Source organism: Zosterops lateralis, assembly GCF_965231275.1.
Source record: "Zosterops lateralis genome assembly, chromosome: 6".
NCBI lineage: Eukaryota > Metazoa > Chordata > Aves > Passeriformes > Zosteropidae > Zosterops > Zosterops lateralis.
Window position 1 is genome coordinate 23,466,899 of NC_139761.1, and position 20,124 is coordinate 23,487,022.

Sequence of the window (20,124 nt, forward strand, 5' to 3'; positions counted from 1 at the left end):
ATTATTAAATAAAGCACCAAGAGAAAGGCAGGGAAAAGAGTGAAAGGACAACAGACAGTTTTAAAATATATCTGCCACCATGTGTTTTCTCCCTTTGCTGCAAACTCCTCCTTCTGTCTGTGCTGAGGTGCCAAGAACCCAGGAGTGGTGTTACAGCTCTAGAAATCGTATCAGTAGAAACGGAAAGTAATTAAGCAGCAAAAGCTGTTAAAAATTAACCAGCAGTTGGCAAAATTCAGCACTGTGTTTGCCAAAAAACCACAGCTGTTTGCACCTCAATCTTCAATACAGGAGGCCCAAATTAAAAGCACATTGTACATTTAGTTCTGTGGCTGAAGACATTGTGGTACTATGGAAAGAAACCCTAAATCCTCTTGAGAAGGGCAAAGGAGACATCTTTTGCCAGTGAGACATCTTTTAAACCAGTGGATGATGTAATACACAGCTCAATCCCTCAGTTTTATTGTAAATTTAAAATAACAATTCAGAGATTCAAATCCCTTTTAAGGGCAGTGCATTCATAGGCAAACTGCTGACAGGCAGACTGACAACATATCACTTGCTGGCAAAAGCCATAATTTGCTCCTAAAAGAGAAGAAAAAGAGAAGTAATTCATAAGCATGTGTTCTAGAACCTTTTGGCATCTTCCTTTTCCTATAAATGAACAACAGTTCTTGGCCAGGCTTTCTAGCCATGTGCAGAGAACCTATCCCTATATCCTAGAAAATTTAAAAAATTGTAGCATTTCTTTCCTTCCCAAGTACCACACAACTTGTATCACCAATGGGTTCTGTGCTCAGAAAGGACATCTTCGTTTGTTTTTTCCTTTTAAACAGAGAAAGAGAAAAAAAAATTCTGAGCACCGAAGAAGCAGCATAGTCTTCCTTAATGAAGACACCATGCCAGTGGCAGCTGTTCTCCCTTAGGAATGTACTGATTTTCAAGGGAGGAAGTGTCTCAACTGTGACCATAACAGAAAGAAAACAGGGCATCTGTGTTTAATATGAAGATGGAGAATAAATGAAATTAAATCCAAAAATGAGAATCTAATTTGCTGGTGCTTGGGAGCTTTGAGAGCAGAGGGCTTAAGGAACCTCACAAAAATCCAGCAACTAGGTCAAGAGGGTGAGGAGTTCAGGCAGATACCCTGCAAACAGAGGGTCTGTGTTTAAGACAGGAACTCCTCACCACTGCCTTTCTCAGGTAATTTCCATTTTAGAGACTTGAACTTCTACCATGAGGGAACAATTCACAAGACAAAACAGCACAGAAACAGGAAAGTGTGGGCTGCCCACTGCATCTATGAAATCACTCAATGTCTTAGTGAAGATATGTCTTCACAGGCCTGCTTTTTCTGTGCATTGCTGGAATACAATTCAAGGTTTGACATTTCAATTCCATAGCAAAATAAAGCCAAAGACTTCTGATGACCTCTAACTCCTAATTACTGATACAGAATATAAGACACTTAGATCTCTTACATTCCCTTGTGCTGCAGGAAAAAAACAAAACATCACATCACTACTAGCCATCAGTTATTTAGGAACTCCTCAGGCCCATTCAGGACACAAACTCCCCAGTTTAAACTAACATTTTTCAATCAAAAATGTTTCATTCAAAACAATAAAAGATCTTTACACTTTGTGTGTATTTTGTGAATAGTTTTGGACAATTCCTACAGCCCTCACTGAAGTGAGATCTTACTTTGACAGGAGGCAGGGCATTTGTTGCTTGCAATCCCCATGTCCTCAGCAACACCAGAGGAGCCAGTGTGGTAGAGTACAGCCTTTTTAGCACATCGGTAGCAGCTATCAAGGAGACATTATGCCTCTGACGTTCTGTTTCAAACTTGAGGAGGTGTTTTAAGGAGCCTGGAAGAGATAATTGAATGCTTCTATTACACTGGATGTGCCACAAACAATTGTGCATCTTATCTATATAGCAGTTTCCTCTGGCAACTGAAAGAGAACAGAGAAATTGTCCTGTGGAATCCCTGAATTCCCTTATGGGAATTCCCAGAGTCCTGCCTTGGAAGGAGGGACAGTAAGAGTCTTCCCTGCCTGGGCTGAAAGAGGATCTCCCCTCTGGTGCCTTGCAATACTGTGATCCAGTTTGCTTTCCCCATATGTCCCTAATTGTAGTGGTTTCTCCTTTCCCCGTTTCCCTGTTGGTGTGGCACCCTGGGTGGCCGGCCCCATCCTCCCTATAGGTCACTGACCTGACCCCTATTTAGGCTTGTGCAGACCACATGGCCAGGTCTTCGTTCCTGATCTTCCTTTGGTGCCTGAAAACAAATCTTGCTGGAACTGATTCATACAAAGGCTCTTCTTGCCACTCTGAGCCGTGGCGTGTGTGATGTGTGAGCTTGGCTGCTTTGCCTGAATCCTCCTCAGTGGCTTTTCCACAGGAGATGCTTATGGGGATACAGGTAGCAGCTCCAACATCTAAAAAGCACACTGCTACGTGTTCCATCTCAATAAAGACCTCCTTCCATCAGCTAGTGCTCTTCATCTCACCCCTCTCTAACTGCCATCCTGCAGAGCTTTATTTTTTTTTTAAAGCAGCTTCGAGATTTTTGGGATGGAAACTGCATCCAAGAATCGTGAACTGCTCCATAGCCAATGGACATCAAAACAGCTTTGCTTCAACAAAGCTTTCAAACACAAGACAGCAGCATGCTTAACCAGAGGTACTGCAGCAAAGGCCTGGAAGACTAATCCTCTCACTGAACACTGTTGGCTTGGATCCTTACCCAGATCGCTCCCGTTGAAGGCTGCTGCACTGAGGTGATGAGCTAAACATGCAATATCACCAAAGCCCAGGTTCACTCCTTGTCCTGCAAGTGGGTGGACTCTGTGTGCTGCATCCCTGGAGCAAGAGAAGACAGAAATTGATTTCCCTTGAAGAAAGCCACAGTGGCTGACAAACCCCAGAAGGGATCAGTGTAGCACTCCTCACCTCTTTGCAATGAACCACCTTAGAATGCAGCATATGCGCTTTATCCAGTACCTCCTTGCATGCTATGCTGAACTACCTGACTGCCTCTCCAGTTGTAAGAAGCAAGACAAAGGGGAGGTAACAAAAAGCAGGTCTGAAAGGAAAAATTATAAAGAGGTGACTAGCCAAAGTCCTCTCAGATCACATGTGGAACAGGCCTTTATGTTTTTGTAAACGACCTTAGCACAACAGGAGCTCTGTCAATGACACATTGCACAAACACAGTGGACAGACATCATGACTATAAAGGAGAGGTGGGATTATCACTGAATAGAAACAAAATCGAATTCTTCTATTAACAGACTTACCTGTAAAGCTCAAAGACAAACACAGATATGGAAATCACAAAGTTAGAGAAATCAAATGAAGTTTTGATACGAAATGCAAGATCGTGTACTTTGCCAAGCTGTAAAGCACAGTGTGCTCCCAAACACAGAGTGGTTTACAGTTTGGAAAGATGAAAAGTGCACCACACAGAAGTATAGCACAACTTCCAAGAATTACTAAGAGCTACCACCATCCTGCAGCTGGGGCAGAGAAGAAAGTACATGTGACCTTAAAATATAAGAAATGAGGCATTTTTCTGTTTGAATAGGCCACCACACAAAAGTCTTTGACATCCCACATGGTGTAATTTTTGTAATTTTTGTTCAAGAAAGGTGAGTTTAAAACTCAAACTGGTGCACAGAATGGCTGGTACAATGTAAGGGGAAGTACAAATCCAGCATGAGATACTGGATTGTTTCACAGGACTCTACAAACCAGGAAAGGGAAATAATTATCTTTCAATTTACACAGAAAGCACAGATAATGGACAGAAAGCTACTCATACAAAGGGACATGAGAGCACACAGAACAAACTGGACCTGGGTAAAGTCAAACTGGAACTATATATTATTTCTAACATCTAATTTGTTGACTGGGAGTTGCTATCCTCACATCATTTCTAACCACATGCCACCCCCTCACCCAAGAGGTACCAGTGAGGACCTTACCCGATAAGAGCCACGCGATGCTGGACATACTCTGTCGCGTGCCCCATTCCAAGAGGGAACATGGCTCGGCTCTCTGGATCTACTTTGGCAACACTTGGGGGCAGCTGACGGACTGCAGTCCCTGAGGGCTTCAGGAGTGAAATGGCAGAACGGAACATGGCCCCAGCAGTGTCAATGAACTCAGAGTGATTTATGTTGCTCCACTGAAACAAACAAACAAATCTTTGGAAGTTGACCCAAACTAGAGCCTTAAAAGAACCCAGTTGAAAAAAAGTCTGAGTTCCAAATACTGAATTTTAACCATTTGGACAACACTATACAGCAGAAAAAACTATCTTCACCATTTTAGGACATACAAATTTCCAACTAAGATGAGCCTACTCTTCCTGGCTTTTGGAAATTTAGGTTAACTTCTGTGACTTTCAGAACTAACCTAATTCAGTCCCAAGGGGTCATCTTTTCTTTGCTAAGTGCCTCTCTAGTATCATTCTCACCAGAGGAAGGAACTTCAGAATCCACCTCTCCCATTACTGTCATTGAAGCTACAGGATTCTATTCTATTTCTTAAAGCCTCTTCCCTGCCACAAGGCTGATACTCACAAAGGCAGAGTTGATGCTATCCACAAAGGTTTCTTCATCCATAGCAAGAAGTTCCAATGCATGGTCATGAGATGTAGACCAGACCAGAGAGCTGGCAGTGTCAGACAGCTAGTTTAAGAGAATGTCAAGGGTAAATATCAAAAGAAAAAAAAGCAAAAAATAAATATTCAGTGCAAAGATTTCCCCACTGCCCTGCCTCACATCAGTCCGTCTGAAAATTACAGTTTCAGCCCAACTTGTTACAAGTGGGAAATGCCAAGGATAAAGTGAGATGGCAGGAGGGGAAAACGTAATAAATGAAGAGTAAAGGGCAGATGTGCAAATTGTTAAGAGACAGAACCAACACAGAAAGACATGGACAGAAATAAAATTAATAGACTACAAAAAAAAATTTAAAACATTTTTAAAAATACAGACTCCTTACTGGAAGAAGCGCAATTGGCCCGGTGGGAAGGAACCGCTGCCACGCTACATTGTTGTCTGTGGCCTACAGTGGAAAAAAGTAAGTAACAGAGAGTCAGATCACCCTCTTAGGTTCTGCTGCTTATGGAAGAGTCAGTTTAGCAGAATTTACCTCAGATAAATGGAGAGTTGCTACCACAGCTGACTGGTCATACTGATGTTCAATGTTCTGAATTTCAGCTTCCTTCCGGACCACAGAGTTATGACCATCTGCACCTATCTGTAAAAAAAAGAGATGCAAACCAACTTCTTCAGCAGCTCCTAGAAAGACTAGGAGCTAGTATTTCACTCTAAAAACTTCAGCATGCATCTGTACATTGTCTGTTCATTCAGAAAAAATAAAAAATCCCCCCAAACCAGAAGACATGGCCCCTTCTACTCTTCTCGAATTCAGCAGCATCTCCTTGCACCAGGCAGAGAGAAGGCCATGCCCAGTGCCCCACACCCTCTCTGACAGGGTTAGCCACTCACCTCACTCTAGCACTCCATGTGGGTGGAGTGGCACACACAAAATGAGAACCAAATCCAGTAGAAAGGACTTGGGTTATAGATGATGCTTATCAATAGAAATAAAGAGCTTAGTTACCAGCAGCTTGGTCTGAAGTCTGCGTCCATCAGCTAACTCAACTTGGACCCAAGTTCTTGTGTCACAGCTGTGGGAAGGAAGGGGCCAGGTGTACCCAACTGCTTTGCTCCTGTAGAAAACCTCCACCCGGTCTGATGGGAACACAGAGTAAGTACCATGGTCACAGCATGACATAGGCAAAAAGGAAACATTGCTACAAACAGCCATGGCCACACGTGTCTTAACAGCACCCTAGGAGCTCACCCTACAATTCTCAAGCCACCCTGAAAGAACAGATATGGAGAACCCCTTGTCACTGTAAGGTTTGCTCTGAACAAGGAGCTACAGATCTTTTAATTAAGTCCAATTCTGGAGAGACTGTATTCTGGAGAACTACATATGCAAGTGATTTCCTGCTCTGAAGCCTTTGTAAGTCAGATTTCTCCCTCCCTTCCCAATTCCAGAATCTGCCCATTTCTCAAGAGTTACTTCTTAGACAAATTTCTCCATCTCAAGACTTAGTACACACAATAAAAGGCAAGTAACTGAAAGCTATCTGCAGGAAATAAAACATTAAAGAAGTTGTCCACTACCTGCTACTGCATCTAACTGTTTTGTGAGAGCAGACATAATGACATCATTCTCCACTATGTAACCCATGTCATCTAAGTCATCTTTCTCAAAAACGATCATGGCTTCTGAACAAGCATCCCACACCTATGAAGAAAAAATACATTACATGAAGCTATGTGATAAACAAATCCATTTCAGGGACTTAACAGCAAAAAGACACAGTAATCTAGAAATACAGAACTAGAGGAAGCATCCTGGATTACTACTAAAGTGCAACACAGAACTAATTTCATTAAATGATTTAGCTTAAGCTCAAAAAGTAATTCCAAGTCAAGTTTTTTATCCCTACTTTCCTGTTACATAATTGACATCTAAAGCTACCCTACAACCTTGCTGTAGGTTAACCCCAGCAGGCAGCTCAGCCCCACATAGCTATTTCCTTACTCCCCTGCACTGGGATGGGGAAGAAAACTGGAAGGGTGAAAGTACAAAACTCATGGCTTGAGGTAAACACAGTTTAGTAGGAAAAGCTAAAGCCACATGTGCAAGCAAAGCAAACCAAGGAATTAATTCACTGCTTCCCAAGGGCAAGCAGGTATTTAGCCGTATCCAGGAAAGCAGGGCCCCATCAAGCATAATGGTTACTTGGGAAGACAAACACCATCACTTTCCTCCTTCTTTTCCTCAGCTTTTATTGCTGAACATGACACCATATGGTATGGATTATCAGTCAGGGTCATTGTCCACCCTGTGTACCCTTCCAGTTTCTTGTGCACCCCCAGCCTGCTCAGTGGCAGGGCAGTGTGAGAAGCAGAGACAGCCTTGGCACTTTTTAAGTGCTGCTCAGCAATAGTTAAAACATCCCTGTGTTATCAACAGTTTTCAACACAAATCTGAAACACTGTCCCATACAAGCTACCATGAAGAGAAGAAACTTTATCCCAGCCAAACCAATACAGCCTTTACCATTATTTCCACATCTTCCATGCCTCAATATCTACAGCTGCCATTAGAAATCCACCTTTCAGCCTGTAACATCAGACCCTGAGGACAGGTATTTCTGAGCAGACTGCTATCCACAAAAAAGGGACAGAAATGAAGATAAGCATGATGTGCCCTTTACCATAGAAAGAAAAACCTTTGTATCATTGATGTAAGGACTTTTGAGAGTTCAGAGTAGACAGACACGTGGTGTATCTGCAGCCCTAAGTCAGGCACCTGCATTCTCCGGAATGGTTTGAGTCTCAGGCTGCAGACATGATCCCAGGCACCACAACCTGGAACAGAAAAAGGACACAAATACATGGAGCAATAGGTTCACATGTGACACTGAGACCAAAACAAAACTGAAGCTCACTCCATACTCTCCTCCACTCTTCCCTGACCATGCCCAGGCTTGGCTTGGGTCATCCCTAGACAGGGCCAGGTCTGCCTCAGTGCTACTACAGCCCCAGAATCACAGTTTTACTGTTAACACAAGCCAGCAGGAAAGAAACAAGAGCTCTCCATGAACCTCTGACCTAACAGACAACTCTTACTGTCCCATCACTGGGCAATAAAACAGACACAGAAGTGCACATCATTGTACAGAACATTGCTTTCTCCATAAGAAATCAAGGCTCCAATATCTCCTTAAAATGACAATTAATCTTCATTAATTGAGGATTGAGTTATCAGACTACAAAGCACCAAGCTTCTTTTGTGAATTGAACACTCCAGGTGCTGTAGAGAGCACCTTACAACCTTTCACTAGCCTAACCTAAAGTCACAAATACTTATATAATAAAAAAAAAATCAGACCAAGATACCAGAACACAGACCCCTGTTATCAAGAGAATTTGGATTCAATAACCACAACTCAGCAAGCAGAGACAAAGGCAAATAATTCTACTGATGTTAGGGTGAAGGCAGCACATGGTCAAAACAGTTTTTGTTTAAACAAAACCAGCTCAAATATAAATGTTAAAAATGCAAACAACAAAATCATACTTACTGCTTAGGAGGGTTGCTGATCCTGGGGAAATGGAACTGACCCTGTTACTGTAACTGTCTGGCAAGTGATCATAGTCTTTCCTAGGACCAGCCTCCAGCAGAGCAATCTTTTTATCATGGAAATGGATGTCATGCCCTAAAATAAATGCATGCTATGTTACAATATTCCTGCCAAAAATCCCAAAACCAAAACAAAAACACCTGAGTTTTTGTAATCAGATAGAGTAGATGCAACACTTAATAAAGAAATACATATACAATACATGCTTTGACCAGGCAGGCAAACGTTTTTATGTTAAAGCCTTATGACTACAGTCCTGTTACTCAGATGGACAACTCTTTTGCAGCTAAATTAATTAATTACTGGAGTATTATCAATTGAAATCTGCAATGTTTACTCCACACATAGAACACATTTTCCAGAGCTTAAATATAAAGTCTCCTTTTAGAAGATGAAAATAAAACTTCTGGGACACGTAGCAATTACATTAATATCTTCTCTGTCCTTACATTCTGACAATGGAATATAGCACAGGCAGTTTAGTCTTTACACTTCCAGTTAAAGAGAACTGAAAAAAAAAAAATGGACTGAAGTAAACTGCAGCTGAGCTGGCCACACTTGCAGCATCCCATCCACTACAGATGCAGAAGGTACTCAGGACAGAACTGGTGTCCTTGCAACATCTGGAGTTTACTATTACAGCAGCCCTAAAGATAGCAGTGTCCTGGACATATTTTCTAGATTATGTATAGTAAATCACCTCATCTCCTGAGAGGTCTCAAACCTACATATCAGCCTTAGATATCACTGTTGGAGGGGACACTTATGCCGTCTCAAATCCACTGTGCTCTTGTTTAACAACACAAGCAGAACTTAAGCTTGCAAGTTAAACCCTTATACTTGCAAAACACTTATTGCTCAGGATCTTTGATCTTCTGTACACCATTTTTTTTAGGTTTCAGTCACTACAACACCCTTCTGAATCCATGTTGCAAATTAAAAAGCAGCCAGTACTCTCAGGTTCTCGAATGATACAAAGCAAGCAGAAATCCATTTTAACTTGGTATTCCAGTGTTTAAAATACAGGGTTAGAAAATGAAACTTGGGATCAGATGATAATGGTTATAACCTCTCCTACAAGGAAAGACTGAGAGAATTGGGTTTGTTCAGCCTGGAAGAGAGACGGCTTAGGGGTGACTGAATTGTGGCCTTATAGTACCTGAAGAGAGCCCACAAGAAAGACAAAAAGGGACTTTTTACAAAATCATGTAGTGACAGGACAAGGCAGAATGGATTCAAAGTGAAAGAGAGAAGGTTTAGATTAGATATTAGGAAGAAGTTCTTTGCTGTGAGGGTGGTGAGACACTGGAACAGGTTGCTCAGAGAAGCTGTAAATGTCCCAACCCTGGAGGTGTTTGAGGCCAGGCTGGAAGTGCCTCAGAGCAACCCGGCCTGTGAAAGATGTCCCTGCACACAGCACAGGGCTGGAACTAGCTGATATTTAACCCTTCCAACCCATTCTATGATTCTATAATCACAAAAGCATTTTTAGCTATGGGTGACATTATCCATCAGCTATTTAAGGATGAGTGTTTGACAGAAACACTACAGTCTATAAAACTCCAATGGCTCCATTAACAGCCGTGCACACTGAAACGGCTGGGCTCATCACTGATCAGTTCACCAAACAGCCTGAGGTCAATTTTAGAGCGCTGTCACACGAGCACGCAGGATCAAGGAGATCCCACAGCAGGATCCCGGACACTGAGATCCTACACAGGGCCATCCTCACACTGCGGGTGAGCGGGTCACAGCCTTACCCAGCACGGCGGCCATGGCGCTCCCGACCATGCCCCCGCCCGACACCAGCACATCGTAGAGCGGCGCGGCGGAGGCGGTGGCGGCGGCGGAGCGGAGCGGGGCGCGGGGCCCGGCCCTCAGCCGCGCTCCCAGCGGGGCCAGCAGCGCCCGCCCGCGCAGCGCCGCCATCGCCGCGGAACTGACGGCGGCCGGAAGTGGCGCCGCGGAGCCATGACAACGGCTGTGCGCGCCGCCGGCCTCGCGGCTGATTGGCCAAGTGAGGCCAAGTGGGCGGGCCCGAGCGCTGCTGGCCGCGCTGATTGGTGCAGCCGGGGCGGGGCGGGCAGAGGCGGGGGCCGCAGAGCAGCGGGGCTGGGCCGCGGCGCTCCCGGCGGGGAGGCGGGTCGCGACCCCGAAACGGCACTTCCCCATTTATTTCATTTCTTCCAGGTGACGCGACATCCCCTGGGGCCGTAACACGCCGACTCCAGCGCTTCCCGCCGCCGGGCGAGGAACTGGGAGCATCCTGTCGGGATGGGGGGCCGGCGGTCTCCGATAGAGCCGGGCGTGCCGTGCCAGGCAGAGCTGTGGGGTGACCTCGCGGTGCTCGAGGAGGATGAGGAGCTGGAGGGCTTCAGGAGGGAGGCGGATGTTCTACGAGAGAAGCTGAGGGAGGCTCTCAGGTAGGATGAGACCTGGTGAGGAGGGCAGGATGGGGTGCAGGATTCCTCACCCTTCTGGCCACTGAGGGGGCGGAGCATGGAGTCCCAAAATGCACGTGTTTGGTGCCAAAACACCGGCCACAAGTGTGGTCACAGCAGAGGGATGGGGTCAGTAGGTGCCCGTGTAAGCAGCATTCACATAGAACACCAACAGCACAAATCCCCACCTCACTCATCAGCTAATCATGATTGAAATGTGGCAGCAGATCACACACATTTCTATCAGTATCCAGTCTTCAGAGCTGTGATCTTTCCAAGGTCGAGCTCTCAGCTGACTTTCCTTGTGGTTAGTCTAGCTTGGCATTCACTAGCAGGTCACACATGCACACTCTTACAAAGGAAGGAGTTTGTGAGGAAGAGACTGCAGCAATCATCAACAAATGTATTGACCAGGAGTCTGTTCACACATGATCTGCACCTTCTGTCTCCTCTCCTTTTTTCCCCTTTCCTGTTCTTAGTCCACTCTGATTCACCTTGATCCTTCCTTTTGCCTGCATTTATTCCTTCCCTAAAATCTCCTAAGTTTCCCCTCACTTCCACAATTACCCTCAGGCATCCTATGAGAAGTTTGCTATTTTAATGAGACCCAGGATAGTCTCAGGTGGGTTTTTTTCTTATTATCAACAAGAAATTGATAACATCTTCTCAGGCACAAAGTTTCTAGCTGAACCTCTCAAACATCACATTAAAGCAGTTTCTTGTGATGACATTCCTATCAGCATCCCAGGAATGCTCGTGTTTGTTACTGTTTGTTAGGATTTGTGCATCTGTGTGGCCAATTGCCTCTCCTGCATTTGTCTGTTGAGTAGCTATTAGCAAGATAACCCTAAAGTTGGAACTTTATGGTTTGCTTGTGGCCTTTCTGGCAATTGAGTGCTAGCAGCATAATAAATTGCATGACAAAGCTAAGTAGGCCTAACTTCCATTTTGTACATGGAAAACAAAACAAGCAAAGCTCTGCTCACGAACTTTCATAGCAAAGTGAAATATGGAGCCTGAAAATGGCAAAACCTAGGCTTGTCTTTTAACAACCAGCTCAGCCTATGGTGTCTTTCTCTCAGTCAACAGTGTCTCCCTTCTTTTAACTCTGTTTTTTAATAATTTCACTTATTTCCCCTCCATAATGTCTTTGTCTTAGTCATACATCTGGTAACATAAGGCAGTCCAGTTCTTTGACCGACCTCACCTCAGACAGTACCTGGGATCAGCAAAAGCCTCACTTGTTTCCTAAGTCGCGCTTGAGGCCAAAAAGTGCTTCATCTCCCTGGATTCCTTCCATCACCATCCCTCAGCCTTTCAAAATGACACTGCGGGAAGCTCGCAAAAAGTCCGAGTTGATGAAGTCATACATGTTCCTTGAACTAGACAAACAGAGAGACAAAAGGCAAAGCCAGGATGAAGCTGAATGTCAGAAACAATTCCGGGCACAGCCTGTACCTGCCCATGTGTTTCTGCCCCTTTATCAGGAAATAATGGAGCAGAATGAGATTCGCAGGCAAGCAGCAACACAGAAAAGAAAGGAGCTGCTACTTTCAACACAGCGGCCCTTCAGTTTTCTGGAGAAGGAAGAGAAAAAGAAAGAAGCTATCAGACAAAAATTCCTGGCAGCAGCAACCCCAAATGAGAGCTCCAAACAGAAGCAAGCCAGTAAAAAAGTTCCTAAATCTACTTATGACTCACTTCTTGGAGACAAACTCAAAGGTAACATGCCAGGGCTCTTTCTGTAAAAGCACCTCCCTGCCTGTCCCTTGCTGTCTCCATGCTGGGAGGTAAGATCATGGCCCGGAGGGCATCACTTGGAGCCTAAGGCCAGTGTCCCCTGGTGTTGTTGAGTCTCCTGTGTGTCACTGGTCATTACATTTTGTTTAGATACCCTTGCAGTAGAGTGCCCTAAGTTTAGTGGTCTTGTATCAGTGTCAGCAGCAGCAGTTCTGTTTCACTCCCCAGAAAACATGGGCATGTTGAACTCTTCAGACAGATTTCCATACCCATTTTGCTGCAGATCATGACAGTTTGGGAATCTTTCTCTATGCTGGATTCCATACCTTTGGTTACTTTAAAGGGATTGAGATGATTTGTGGCACAAACATCAAGGCAGATGTAGTGCCATAGGTCTCCAAGGTCCGTGCAGTATCTTAGATCCAACAATTTTACTCCTACCCAAGTGATCCATTCATTCTTCACAGAACCCCTAGGAGACGAGAAAAATATTTCCTGAGCCCAAATCAGGCCATTAATTTGGTTCTAAGTGATAGTGTAGTAGTCCAGCCTCTCCTGCCACTCTCTGATGTTTCCAGTTGTCTTCCCACTTGGCACTGGCTGAAGTGCTAAAACAGGGGAAGTAGGTGCCAGGACCATTCTAGTCAGAAGGACAGTCAAGGAAATGTTACTGATGCTTGCTTGCTTTCAGATGGCTTAAGCTGCCACAGTTGAAAGCTTGAAGTAAACAATTCAGACTTCACACTTGAATGTGGGAACTAAGCCAGTCCTTAATAATTCTCATGGCTTTTCTCATCCTTTTCTCCTTTTTTACTGTTTCCCAGTGATTTCTCCTTGAGGATACACCAGTTCAGTTTTCATCAGAAAATATTCTGTTGGGGTGTACTAACCTAAATAGATTAGAAAGGTAAAAGGCAGCAAAGGAAAAACCATTGCTCTATTTCTATGTGGCATATAAGAAGGGAGGAGAAATGAACATTTCATACTTCAGGCAATGAATGCCTATAAATTGACTCAAAACCATCTTATTTTGCAAACAGCAGTATTGATTTTTTTTTTCCTAAAAGCAAAAACCAACCTCCAGCCAACTGTCTGCATTTTCACAAATATTTAGTGCTGCACAGGGAAGGACTTCAGTTTGATGCTATAATCTGAAACATATTCTATGGAAAGTTTGTCACGAAAGTCACAAAATGTGATCTGTCCATCAAATGTTCCTTACTTAAAAGCTTTTTCAATATAGACAATTACTACTAGAGATTACATAGAAAAGCCATCATCTATTACAAGTATACATAACTCATTTGTACCACACAGTCAACATGGCTGTAAATCCCATATAAAAAGTATGAGACCAGTATGGAAGATTAACACTTCTGCAAGACAAAGGAGACAAAGGGCACAAGTTACATGGTACCCCTAAGAATAGGAGAAGTCCTGTTCAGTTATTGCTCCAGTAAGTAAAAGAGATATCTAGAAATTAATGCCTAAGAAAGAGACTCTACCATGGTTTTACTGGTATTTTTGAATTATTTTTTCCTGGGAGGCAGAGGACAGAGGGGTTAAAAAGGGAGTAAGGAGAGCACAGGATGTTTGGTCTCTCCTGTACGTGTAGCTGCCATCATAACGGAAAGTTTAGATTTGGGCAGTGGCAATTTCACAGCCTTTTATGTCACTCATACTCTTCTCATTGCTTTCCATTTGATCCTTTAGAAGCCGAACTCTTCAGGGAAATCCGTATCCAAATGAGAGCAAAAGATTTGCTCAAGAGCTCCGTAGCTCCAATAGATACCAGCAACTGTCGGAGGGAGCCTCAGTCCCGAACTGCCACCAGAACTAAGCAGGAGAGACTGGGCTTCTTGCAGGACAAAAGTTTCAGCTTTAAACCAAGGATTAATCCAACAATACCAGATTTTGAAGAACTTTACTGGGCGTTTCAGAGGAAAACATTAAGGAGACAAGAAATCAAAGAGCCAATTCATAATAAACCATTCAAGCTAAGAACCTCCAATCTCCATTCCAGGCAGAGGCAAGCTAGTGAAAAGATAAAGGTGAGATACCAGGATATTTCTGTGGTACTGCTTTCTCCTATCAAGATACCAACCTTTCAAGTTTATAGCCTTTAATTATTCGTGGTTAACATCCTGTGACCTCTGCCCTTGTACTGGGATTTCTGCAGAATTCTAGGCCAAACGAGAGAACAAAATTCTACACAAAGAGATGAGCTATGACACCTAAGGCACAGTCACCCTTTCATAGCTCTAATTCTGTCTCCTTCCCCTTGTCCCTCAGCCCATCCACATGTAAATCTCTGCTGATGGAAGAGAGAAGAGTGAGTGAATTCTCATACCCCAGCTGTTCTCTTTGGTAGGCAAATAACAGAGGAGATTCTGTACTAGCAACTGTCTGTGAACAAATACACTGAATGAAGTTTCATTTCTTTCAGGATTCTCAGAAGCTTTCCAAGGTTTCAGTGCAAAAAAGTCACTCTCTGCCTGGACTTTCCTCTCTCTCTTCCAACACCCTTCCTGTGCATATTACAGATGCAACCAGAAAGAGGGAATCAGCTATTAGGTAGGTAGAAAAGTTTGTCTACAAGACTGTACAACTACTTACTGAACAATATGGAGGGAAAAACACCAGTGTTTTCCCTCATCACATCAACTACATCAACAATACATTTCCTAAATGTTTCTTTCTCTGTCTTCTTTCTTTGCTAAGTCTTGCTCTGTCTCCCAGTTGCTTTGGAAACTGCACACTTGTATGGCTGAAACTTTGCTTTTTCTCCTTAGAGGACTACAAAAATAAAATTCCCAGCTAGCATGTGGTCTGGCAGTCCACATGGGCTCATCAGTAACTTTTTTTTTCTGTATAGATATGCCCAAGAAAACAAAAAGGAAGGGGAGAAAGAAGGAATTTATTGGCTGGAGAAACAGAAAATGAAATGTCAAGCTATGCAAAAGTCTGTAAACAGCCGAGCAAAAGCACTGGATCCTCATAAAAGTCTGGAGGAAACGCAAAAGGAGAAGTCAAAACAGAACAGGTCAGTATCCTACTCTGCACAAAAATAACTGTTTGCTCTACTAACTGAGGATCATCAGATAATTCTTCAGGACAGGTTGGTTCTGAAAACATTCCTAACCTAACCTTTTTTGGCTGTTGTATCCATTCCACATTCATTTGCATATCTTGATAATTCCATGCTTCTCCTTTCATACAGAACTGTTTCCTTTAGATTAATGTTTGTACAAACTAATTTCTGCAAGCCAGTCAAGTGTAATGTGTAGCTTGGTAAAGAACACATAAGAGATAAGGTTTTCTAAAAATCTGAACACTGTTTCCTTGCTTGCAGTCTAAAAGAGCTTTGCTAATAGGTCCATAACTTGTCAGCATAGGGTTTTTTTCCCCAGCATTCAGAATCAAGATAATTACCAAAGTGATTTAGAGAATGAAACACTCACTGATAATTCACCATTCCTGATGATGGGAATATATAGTATGGAGGAACTATATATAGAATATACATGGAGGGAACCTATAGCAGACAGGCAATTTTTCCATTTCAGGCAAAATTTGCAGGACAGAACAAAAGAATACAGAAAGGAGCTGGAAGAAATGCAGCTGCGGGTCCAGAACAGACCATTCCTCTTCGAACAGGTCACGAAGGTAACTGGTCAGAGTCCCAGAATGTTTCTGGGCAATAAGATGAGTTGTCTTTCATTTAAGACACGTATTAAATTAATTCATGGTTAAGAAGGTAAAAATGGTAGCATAGCCTCTGGACTGCACTCAAAATAACACATGGAAAACCCACCAAAGTATAATTTAAATTCCTTCCTACCACTTGGAAAAAAAACATTCAGGCTTGTATCTAGGAGTTTGCCAGTTTCTAGTATGTATTGCAATCACAGTATATGGTCTGATCAAAATCAAGGCCTTATCACACCAGAAATTAAATAAATACCTATTCTGCACCTGAATACCATACACTACAGTCTGGAGATGCAAAACATTTTCTTAAAATCCTCTCCTTAAAACTTAAAAGTTAAGCACTTTTTCTTTGTACCTCTACTGCTACAGAAGAACATTAATTATGGTTATGTGCTTTTATCTCCTATAGGCTTTGCGTCTGGGGCTGCATTCAGCACATCTCACTCATCACACAATACCAGCTGCAAATCTCTATTGCACCTGAGGTGTAGATACAATCTGTACTGTATCTTTTTCCCCTGGGTTTTCTCTGTCAGTTCCCCATCCTTGCAGGAACTACAGCTGGTTAGAGACAGTGACAATACATTGACAATATGCTGATTTAAAATTTCTCAACAGAAAGTACCCTCCTGGATCAGGCTTTCTGTTCTGATAATGGAGGCAGAGAACACACATGTGTGATAAATGCTGGTAATATTTCCATGTACCAGATTGGTAAGGATTCACCGTTATCAATACCGTTCACTCATGTTGATTCTATTTTCTATCCTTCCATATAGAACACTTTAATCTTTAGGGACTGGCCTCTAGAAAACCCTCATCTCAGACTACATTGATTTGCAAGGTTCATTTGGAGGCAGTGAGGATATAGGACCCAAGATGCTTTTTTTTAAATTGAGCTGATGTGAAGCTATTTCACAGGCACTCTCCATTTATTAACTTCACTGTTGTTAGTTCTAACCACTTACAAGCAGATGTGCTTACAGTATTTCACACAACTCTGTTTTTGGACATTTTTGATTTGAGTGTCAGAGTTTGGACTCAGGCACAAGTATACCAGTCTGGTAAGACTGGAATGTGGTACAAGGAGAAAAGCAGAAAAAGGAAGAAAACAAAGAAAAGAAGCAGGAAAATGTGAGCTCTGGCTTTGAGAGATGTTAGACATTGTCCTAGTGTTCAGTTTTGGTAGTGTACTGTATAGATTACAAAAATCTTGGACAGGAGGTTATGTTGTCCTCATGTGCCCATTAGGAGCATCAGATGTGCACTTCAAAACAATCTGACTTTATGGGGAATCGCCAGTTCTATGTATTTACTGTTTAAGTTTTGATTTCACAGCGTGATGCTCGTCAAGGAGCAGAGCGTCGCTACAGACACACCCTCCAGCAGGTTGGCCTAAGTGAAGAATTTGTAAGGAAAAAAGGGGAAGATGCCAATGACTTACTGGAAGAAGAATGTGATGTTCAAAGGTAATAAAAGCAAAGCAGTACAGCTCTTTTGTCTGTAACTAAAAATACTTTCCTTGTTCATGAATGCATTCCAGTTTCTATAATCTAGTGTAGGAAAAATTAAATCAACTTCACTGCTCTTATTAAGCATTGTGGCTTCTCTCTCTGAATTCCTATGACTGCACCCTATTTGATATGCACGGGGCAAACCATTTCTGGTATTAGACCATCACTGTTTCTGCAGGCTGCCTGAGCCTCGGGGTGAAAAGGATGACTGTACTGAACAGGAAGGAGTACCTCAGGAGGAACAGAGCACAAAGGGAGTGCCAACATAAAAGTTCACAGAAGAATCCATCAATCAACTCTTGACTTTTTTTGTTCAAGATTCTCCAAGTTAATCCTCAGGAACTTAATAGTTTAAGCTGACACCTAAGAATTGCTGTGGGGTGAGATGGGAGAATTTAGTAAAGGAAAAAAAATCCTGTTGTTTAGAGCATGTCTTGTTCAGCCCAGCAAACCCTGCAGCTTACTTTAGTCTTCAAAAGTGTCCCTTGCGTGAGCTCTTTCCCTTTAATGGGCAACAAAACAAGTTAAAGAGGTTGAAGCACTATCTTTGGATAAAAGTATATAGAAAGATTGAAGAGGTGCATCCTCTAGTGTCAACTCCTTGCATTCATGCCACAGAAGCACACAGGAAAGGGAGAATGCCTTCCACTGTGCTAGAATGCTTTCAAACAAGGTATTTCTACAAAGACAAATAGCAGGATCTGACCCACCTTGGGAGAAGACTCAAAGGGAAGTCTTTCTCTGGTGTTAATTCTTCATTTGCCCACTACCAGCTCTGCTTCTTCCCCCCATTAGTAAGAAGCAATAGTCTTCTTACATTAAAAAATCTCCCCAAGTTTCGTGATTTGAAAGTGTTTCAACATCTTACCAATTTAGGTCACTAATTTGACCCAAAAAGCAACCAAAGTTATGAAGAAAGTTGTAATTAAACAATTAAATAATTCAACTTCAACAATTATTGTTTTCCTAACTGTATGATTACTGTGATATCAAAGATGGATTTTGGAGGAAAAAAATTAGGTATTGCCTACCAGCACGTTGCACTCAAATGCCTATTGCATCTTGAATGGTGTATTTCACACTTTATTGATCTCCCTTTACCTGACACTAATAACCATTTCAAAAATAAAAATCCTTGCCATCTGGAATGTTTTCTGAAAATTCTGCACTTTGACATTAAAATATTTTAAAATGGATATGTTTCTGTTTTGTTCAATTTTCCTTATCAATCATCTTTTCCTCACTTACTTAAATAGAAGATGTATCTCTTTTTGTCACCTCAATCCTTTTTTTCCTTACAGTGTAACAACACAGCGTTATCAAATCAAAAATACGGTACCTGTCAGAGCTACCACATTAGACAAAGATATAAAACTGAAATAATGACATTTTTCATCATAACAAAGTACTAAATCCAAGGATTTGTTGCCCAGGGGTTTCACACTGCTATGTTACAGGCTGAATGCACCAGACTGCAGCATCCTCATTTTTGATTCAGTCTCCATACTGAGAACAGGCTTAAGCTCCTTGGAGGGTTCCAGGAAGGCTGTTCCCAGTCTACCAGTTCCTACACAGGTTTAATTGTGTAGAATGTACAGAGGCTGTTCCTTCTCTGGGAACCCCCTGGAAAAGACCAGTGATGTAAACATACTGTCACTGTGCCTTGCCACATTGAAAGAGGAAGGAAAGAAGATTACTTCCATGTTCTAAGTCTGTGGTTTAAAGCCTCTTTGTATGGATATATTTGGAGCAGTGGGACTGAAATTTTAATACATACGTTTTAAAGGCTATTTACTAAAACTGGTTGCTAATTTACATAATAATAGTTAATGGTGCTGAAAAAAAGAAATTTCCAAGTATGTGAAGTGAAAAGGAAAACTCTAAGAAAGGAGGAACAAAAGTTTAAGTTATTATGTCATATCCTTTTTACAAATACTAGGGTGATATGCATGAATATAATAACAAATAAAGTCTTCATATTGGTCTCTAAACAGAAATTGCAGAAATGTGATGAAAATAAAAGCATCAAACTAAGTAACTGAAACTCACATCTCTTGCTAAACAAAGTTTTTTTCTGAAAGGAGAATTACAGAAATGTAATCCTAAAAGAGAGCTGTAGTCTCTTAATATGTCTCAAAAATGGTATGGAAATGAAGAGTTTCAACTATGGCTCTGGATTTTTGCTTTTTATGAAAATATCTGGTTATATTCAGTTACAAGATTTACAGCCCATTCAGCTAACTGACAAAAATACTGTAGAAAGGAAGACATCTCACTGGAGTATCTTCCATCAATTGCTGAGATGGCAGCCAAACTGCATCAGACCCTGATTCCCAGGTACCTGGTGGAGCTTCTGCAGGAACCTCCAGGTTACAAAACCTGTACCAGCAGCAGCACTACCTTTCCATTCAGCTGGGGAGCAATATAAACTCTAGGCATTCCCTTTGCAGTGAAGCTATTACAGACACACAGT

The 20,124-nt window shown here is 42.4% G+C and overlaps 2 protein-coding genes across 3 annotated transcripts; one reads left to right on the forward strand and one right to left on the reverse strand.

The window, feature by feature from the left end:
* Window positions 1-430: 430 nt before the first annotated feature.
* On the reverse strand, window positions 431-10,174 carry COQ6 (coenzyme Q6, monooxygenase; the record flags this gene model as incomplete). 2 transcript variants are annotated; one of them, XM_083864410.1, is made up of 12 exons in its annotated part: window positions 431-585; window positions 1,705-1,871; window positions 2,753-2,868; window positions 3,993-4,195; window positions 4,593-4,700; window positions 5,017-5,079; window positions 5,167-5,274; window positions 5,641-5,771; window positions 6,213-6,336; window positions 7,411-7,469; window positions 8,186-8,320; window positions 10,006-10,174. In XM_083864410.1, 12 exons carry the CDS (start codon window positions 10,172-10,174, stop codon window positions 556-558), a joined length of 1,413 nt encoding a protein of 470 aa, XP_083720536.1. In that variant the 3' UTR covers window positions 431-555. The 2 variants fall into 2 exon arrangements, with proteins under 2 accessions (XP_083720536.1, XP_083720537.1); XM_083864411.1 differs by lacking the exons at window positions 5,641-5,771; window positions 6,213-6,336 and having other exon boundaries at window positions 10,006-10,114.
* Window positions 10,175-10,347: 173 nt separating this feature from the next.
* Window positions 10,348-18,860, forward strand: FAM161B (FAM161 centrosomal protein B). Its single transcript, XM_083864568.1, has 8 exons — window positions 10,348-10,668; window positions 11,846-12,408; window positions 14,140-14,477; window positions 14,873-15,000; window positions 15,302-15,469; window positions 15,993-16,092; window positions 17,476-17,606; window positions 17,830-18,860. The coding sequence occupies exons 1-8, from the start codon at window positions 10,520-10,522 to the stop codon at window positions 17,918-17,920; spliced, it is 1,668 nt and encodes a 555-aa protein (XP_083720694.1). The 5' UTR covers window positions 10,348-10,519; the 3' UTR covers window positions 17,921-18,860.
* The last annotated feature ends 1,264 nt before the right edge of the window (window positions 18,861-20,124 follow it).

Coding starts and splice junctions, on each gene's coding strand:
- FAM161B (XM_083864568.1), top strand. CDS start 10,520: ATGGGGGGCCGGCGGTCTCCGATAGAGCCGGGCGTGCCGTGCCAGGCA. Junction 10,669..11,845: donor AAGCTGAGGGAGGCTCTCAG/GTAGGATGAGAC, acceptor TCTTTGTCTTAG/TCATACATCTGGTAACATAA. Junction 15,470..15,992: donor GAGAAGTCAAAACAGAACAG/GTCAGTATCCTA, acceptor TTTCCATTTCAG/GCAAAATTTGCAGGACAGAA.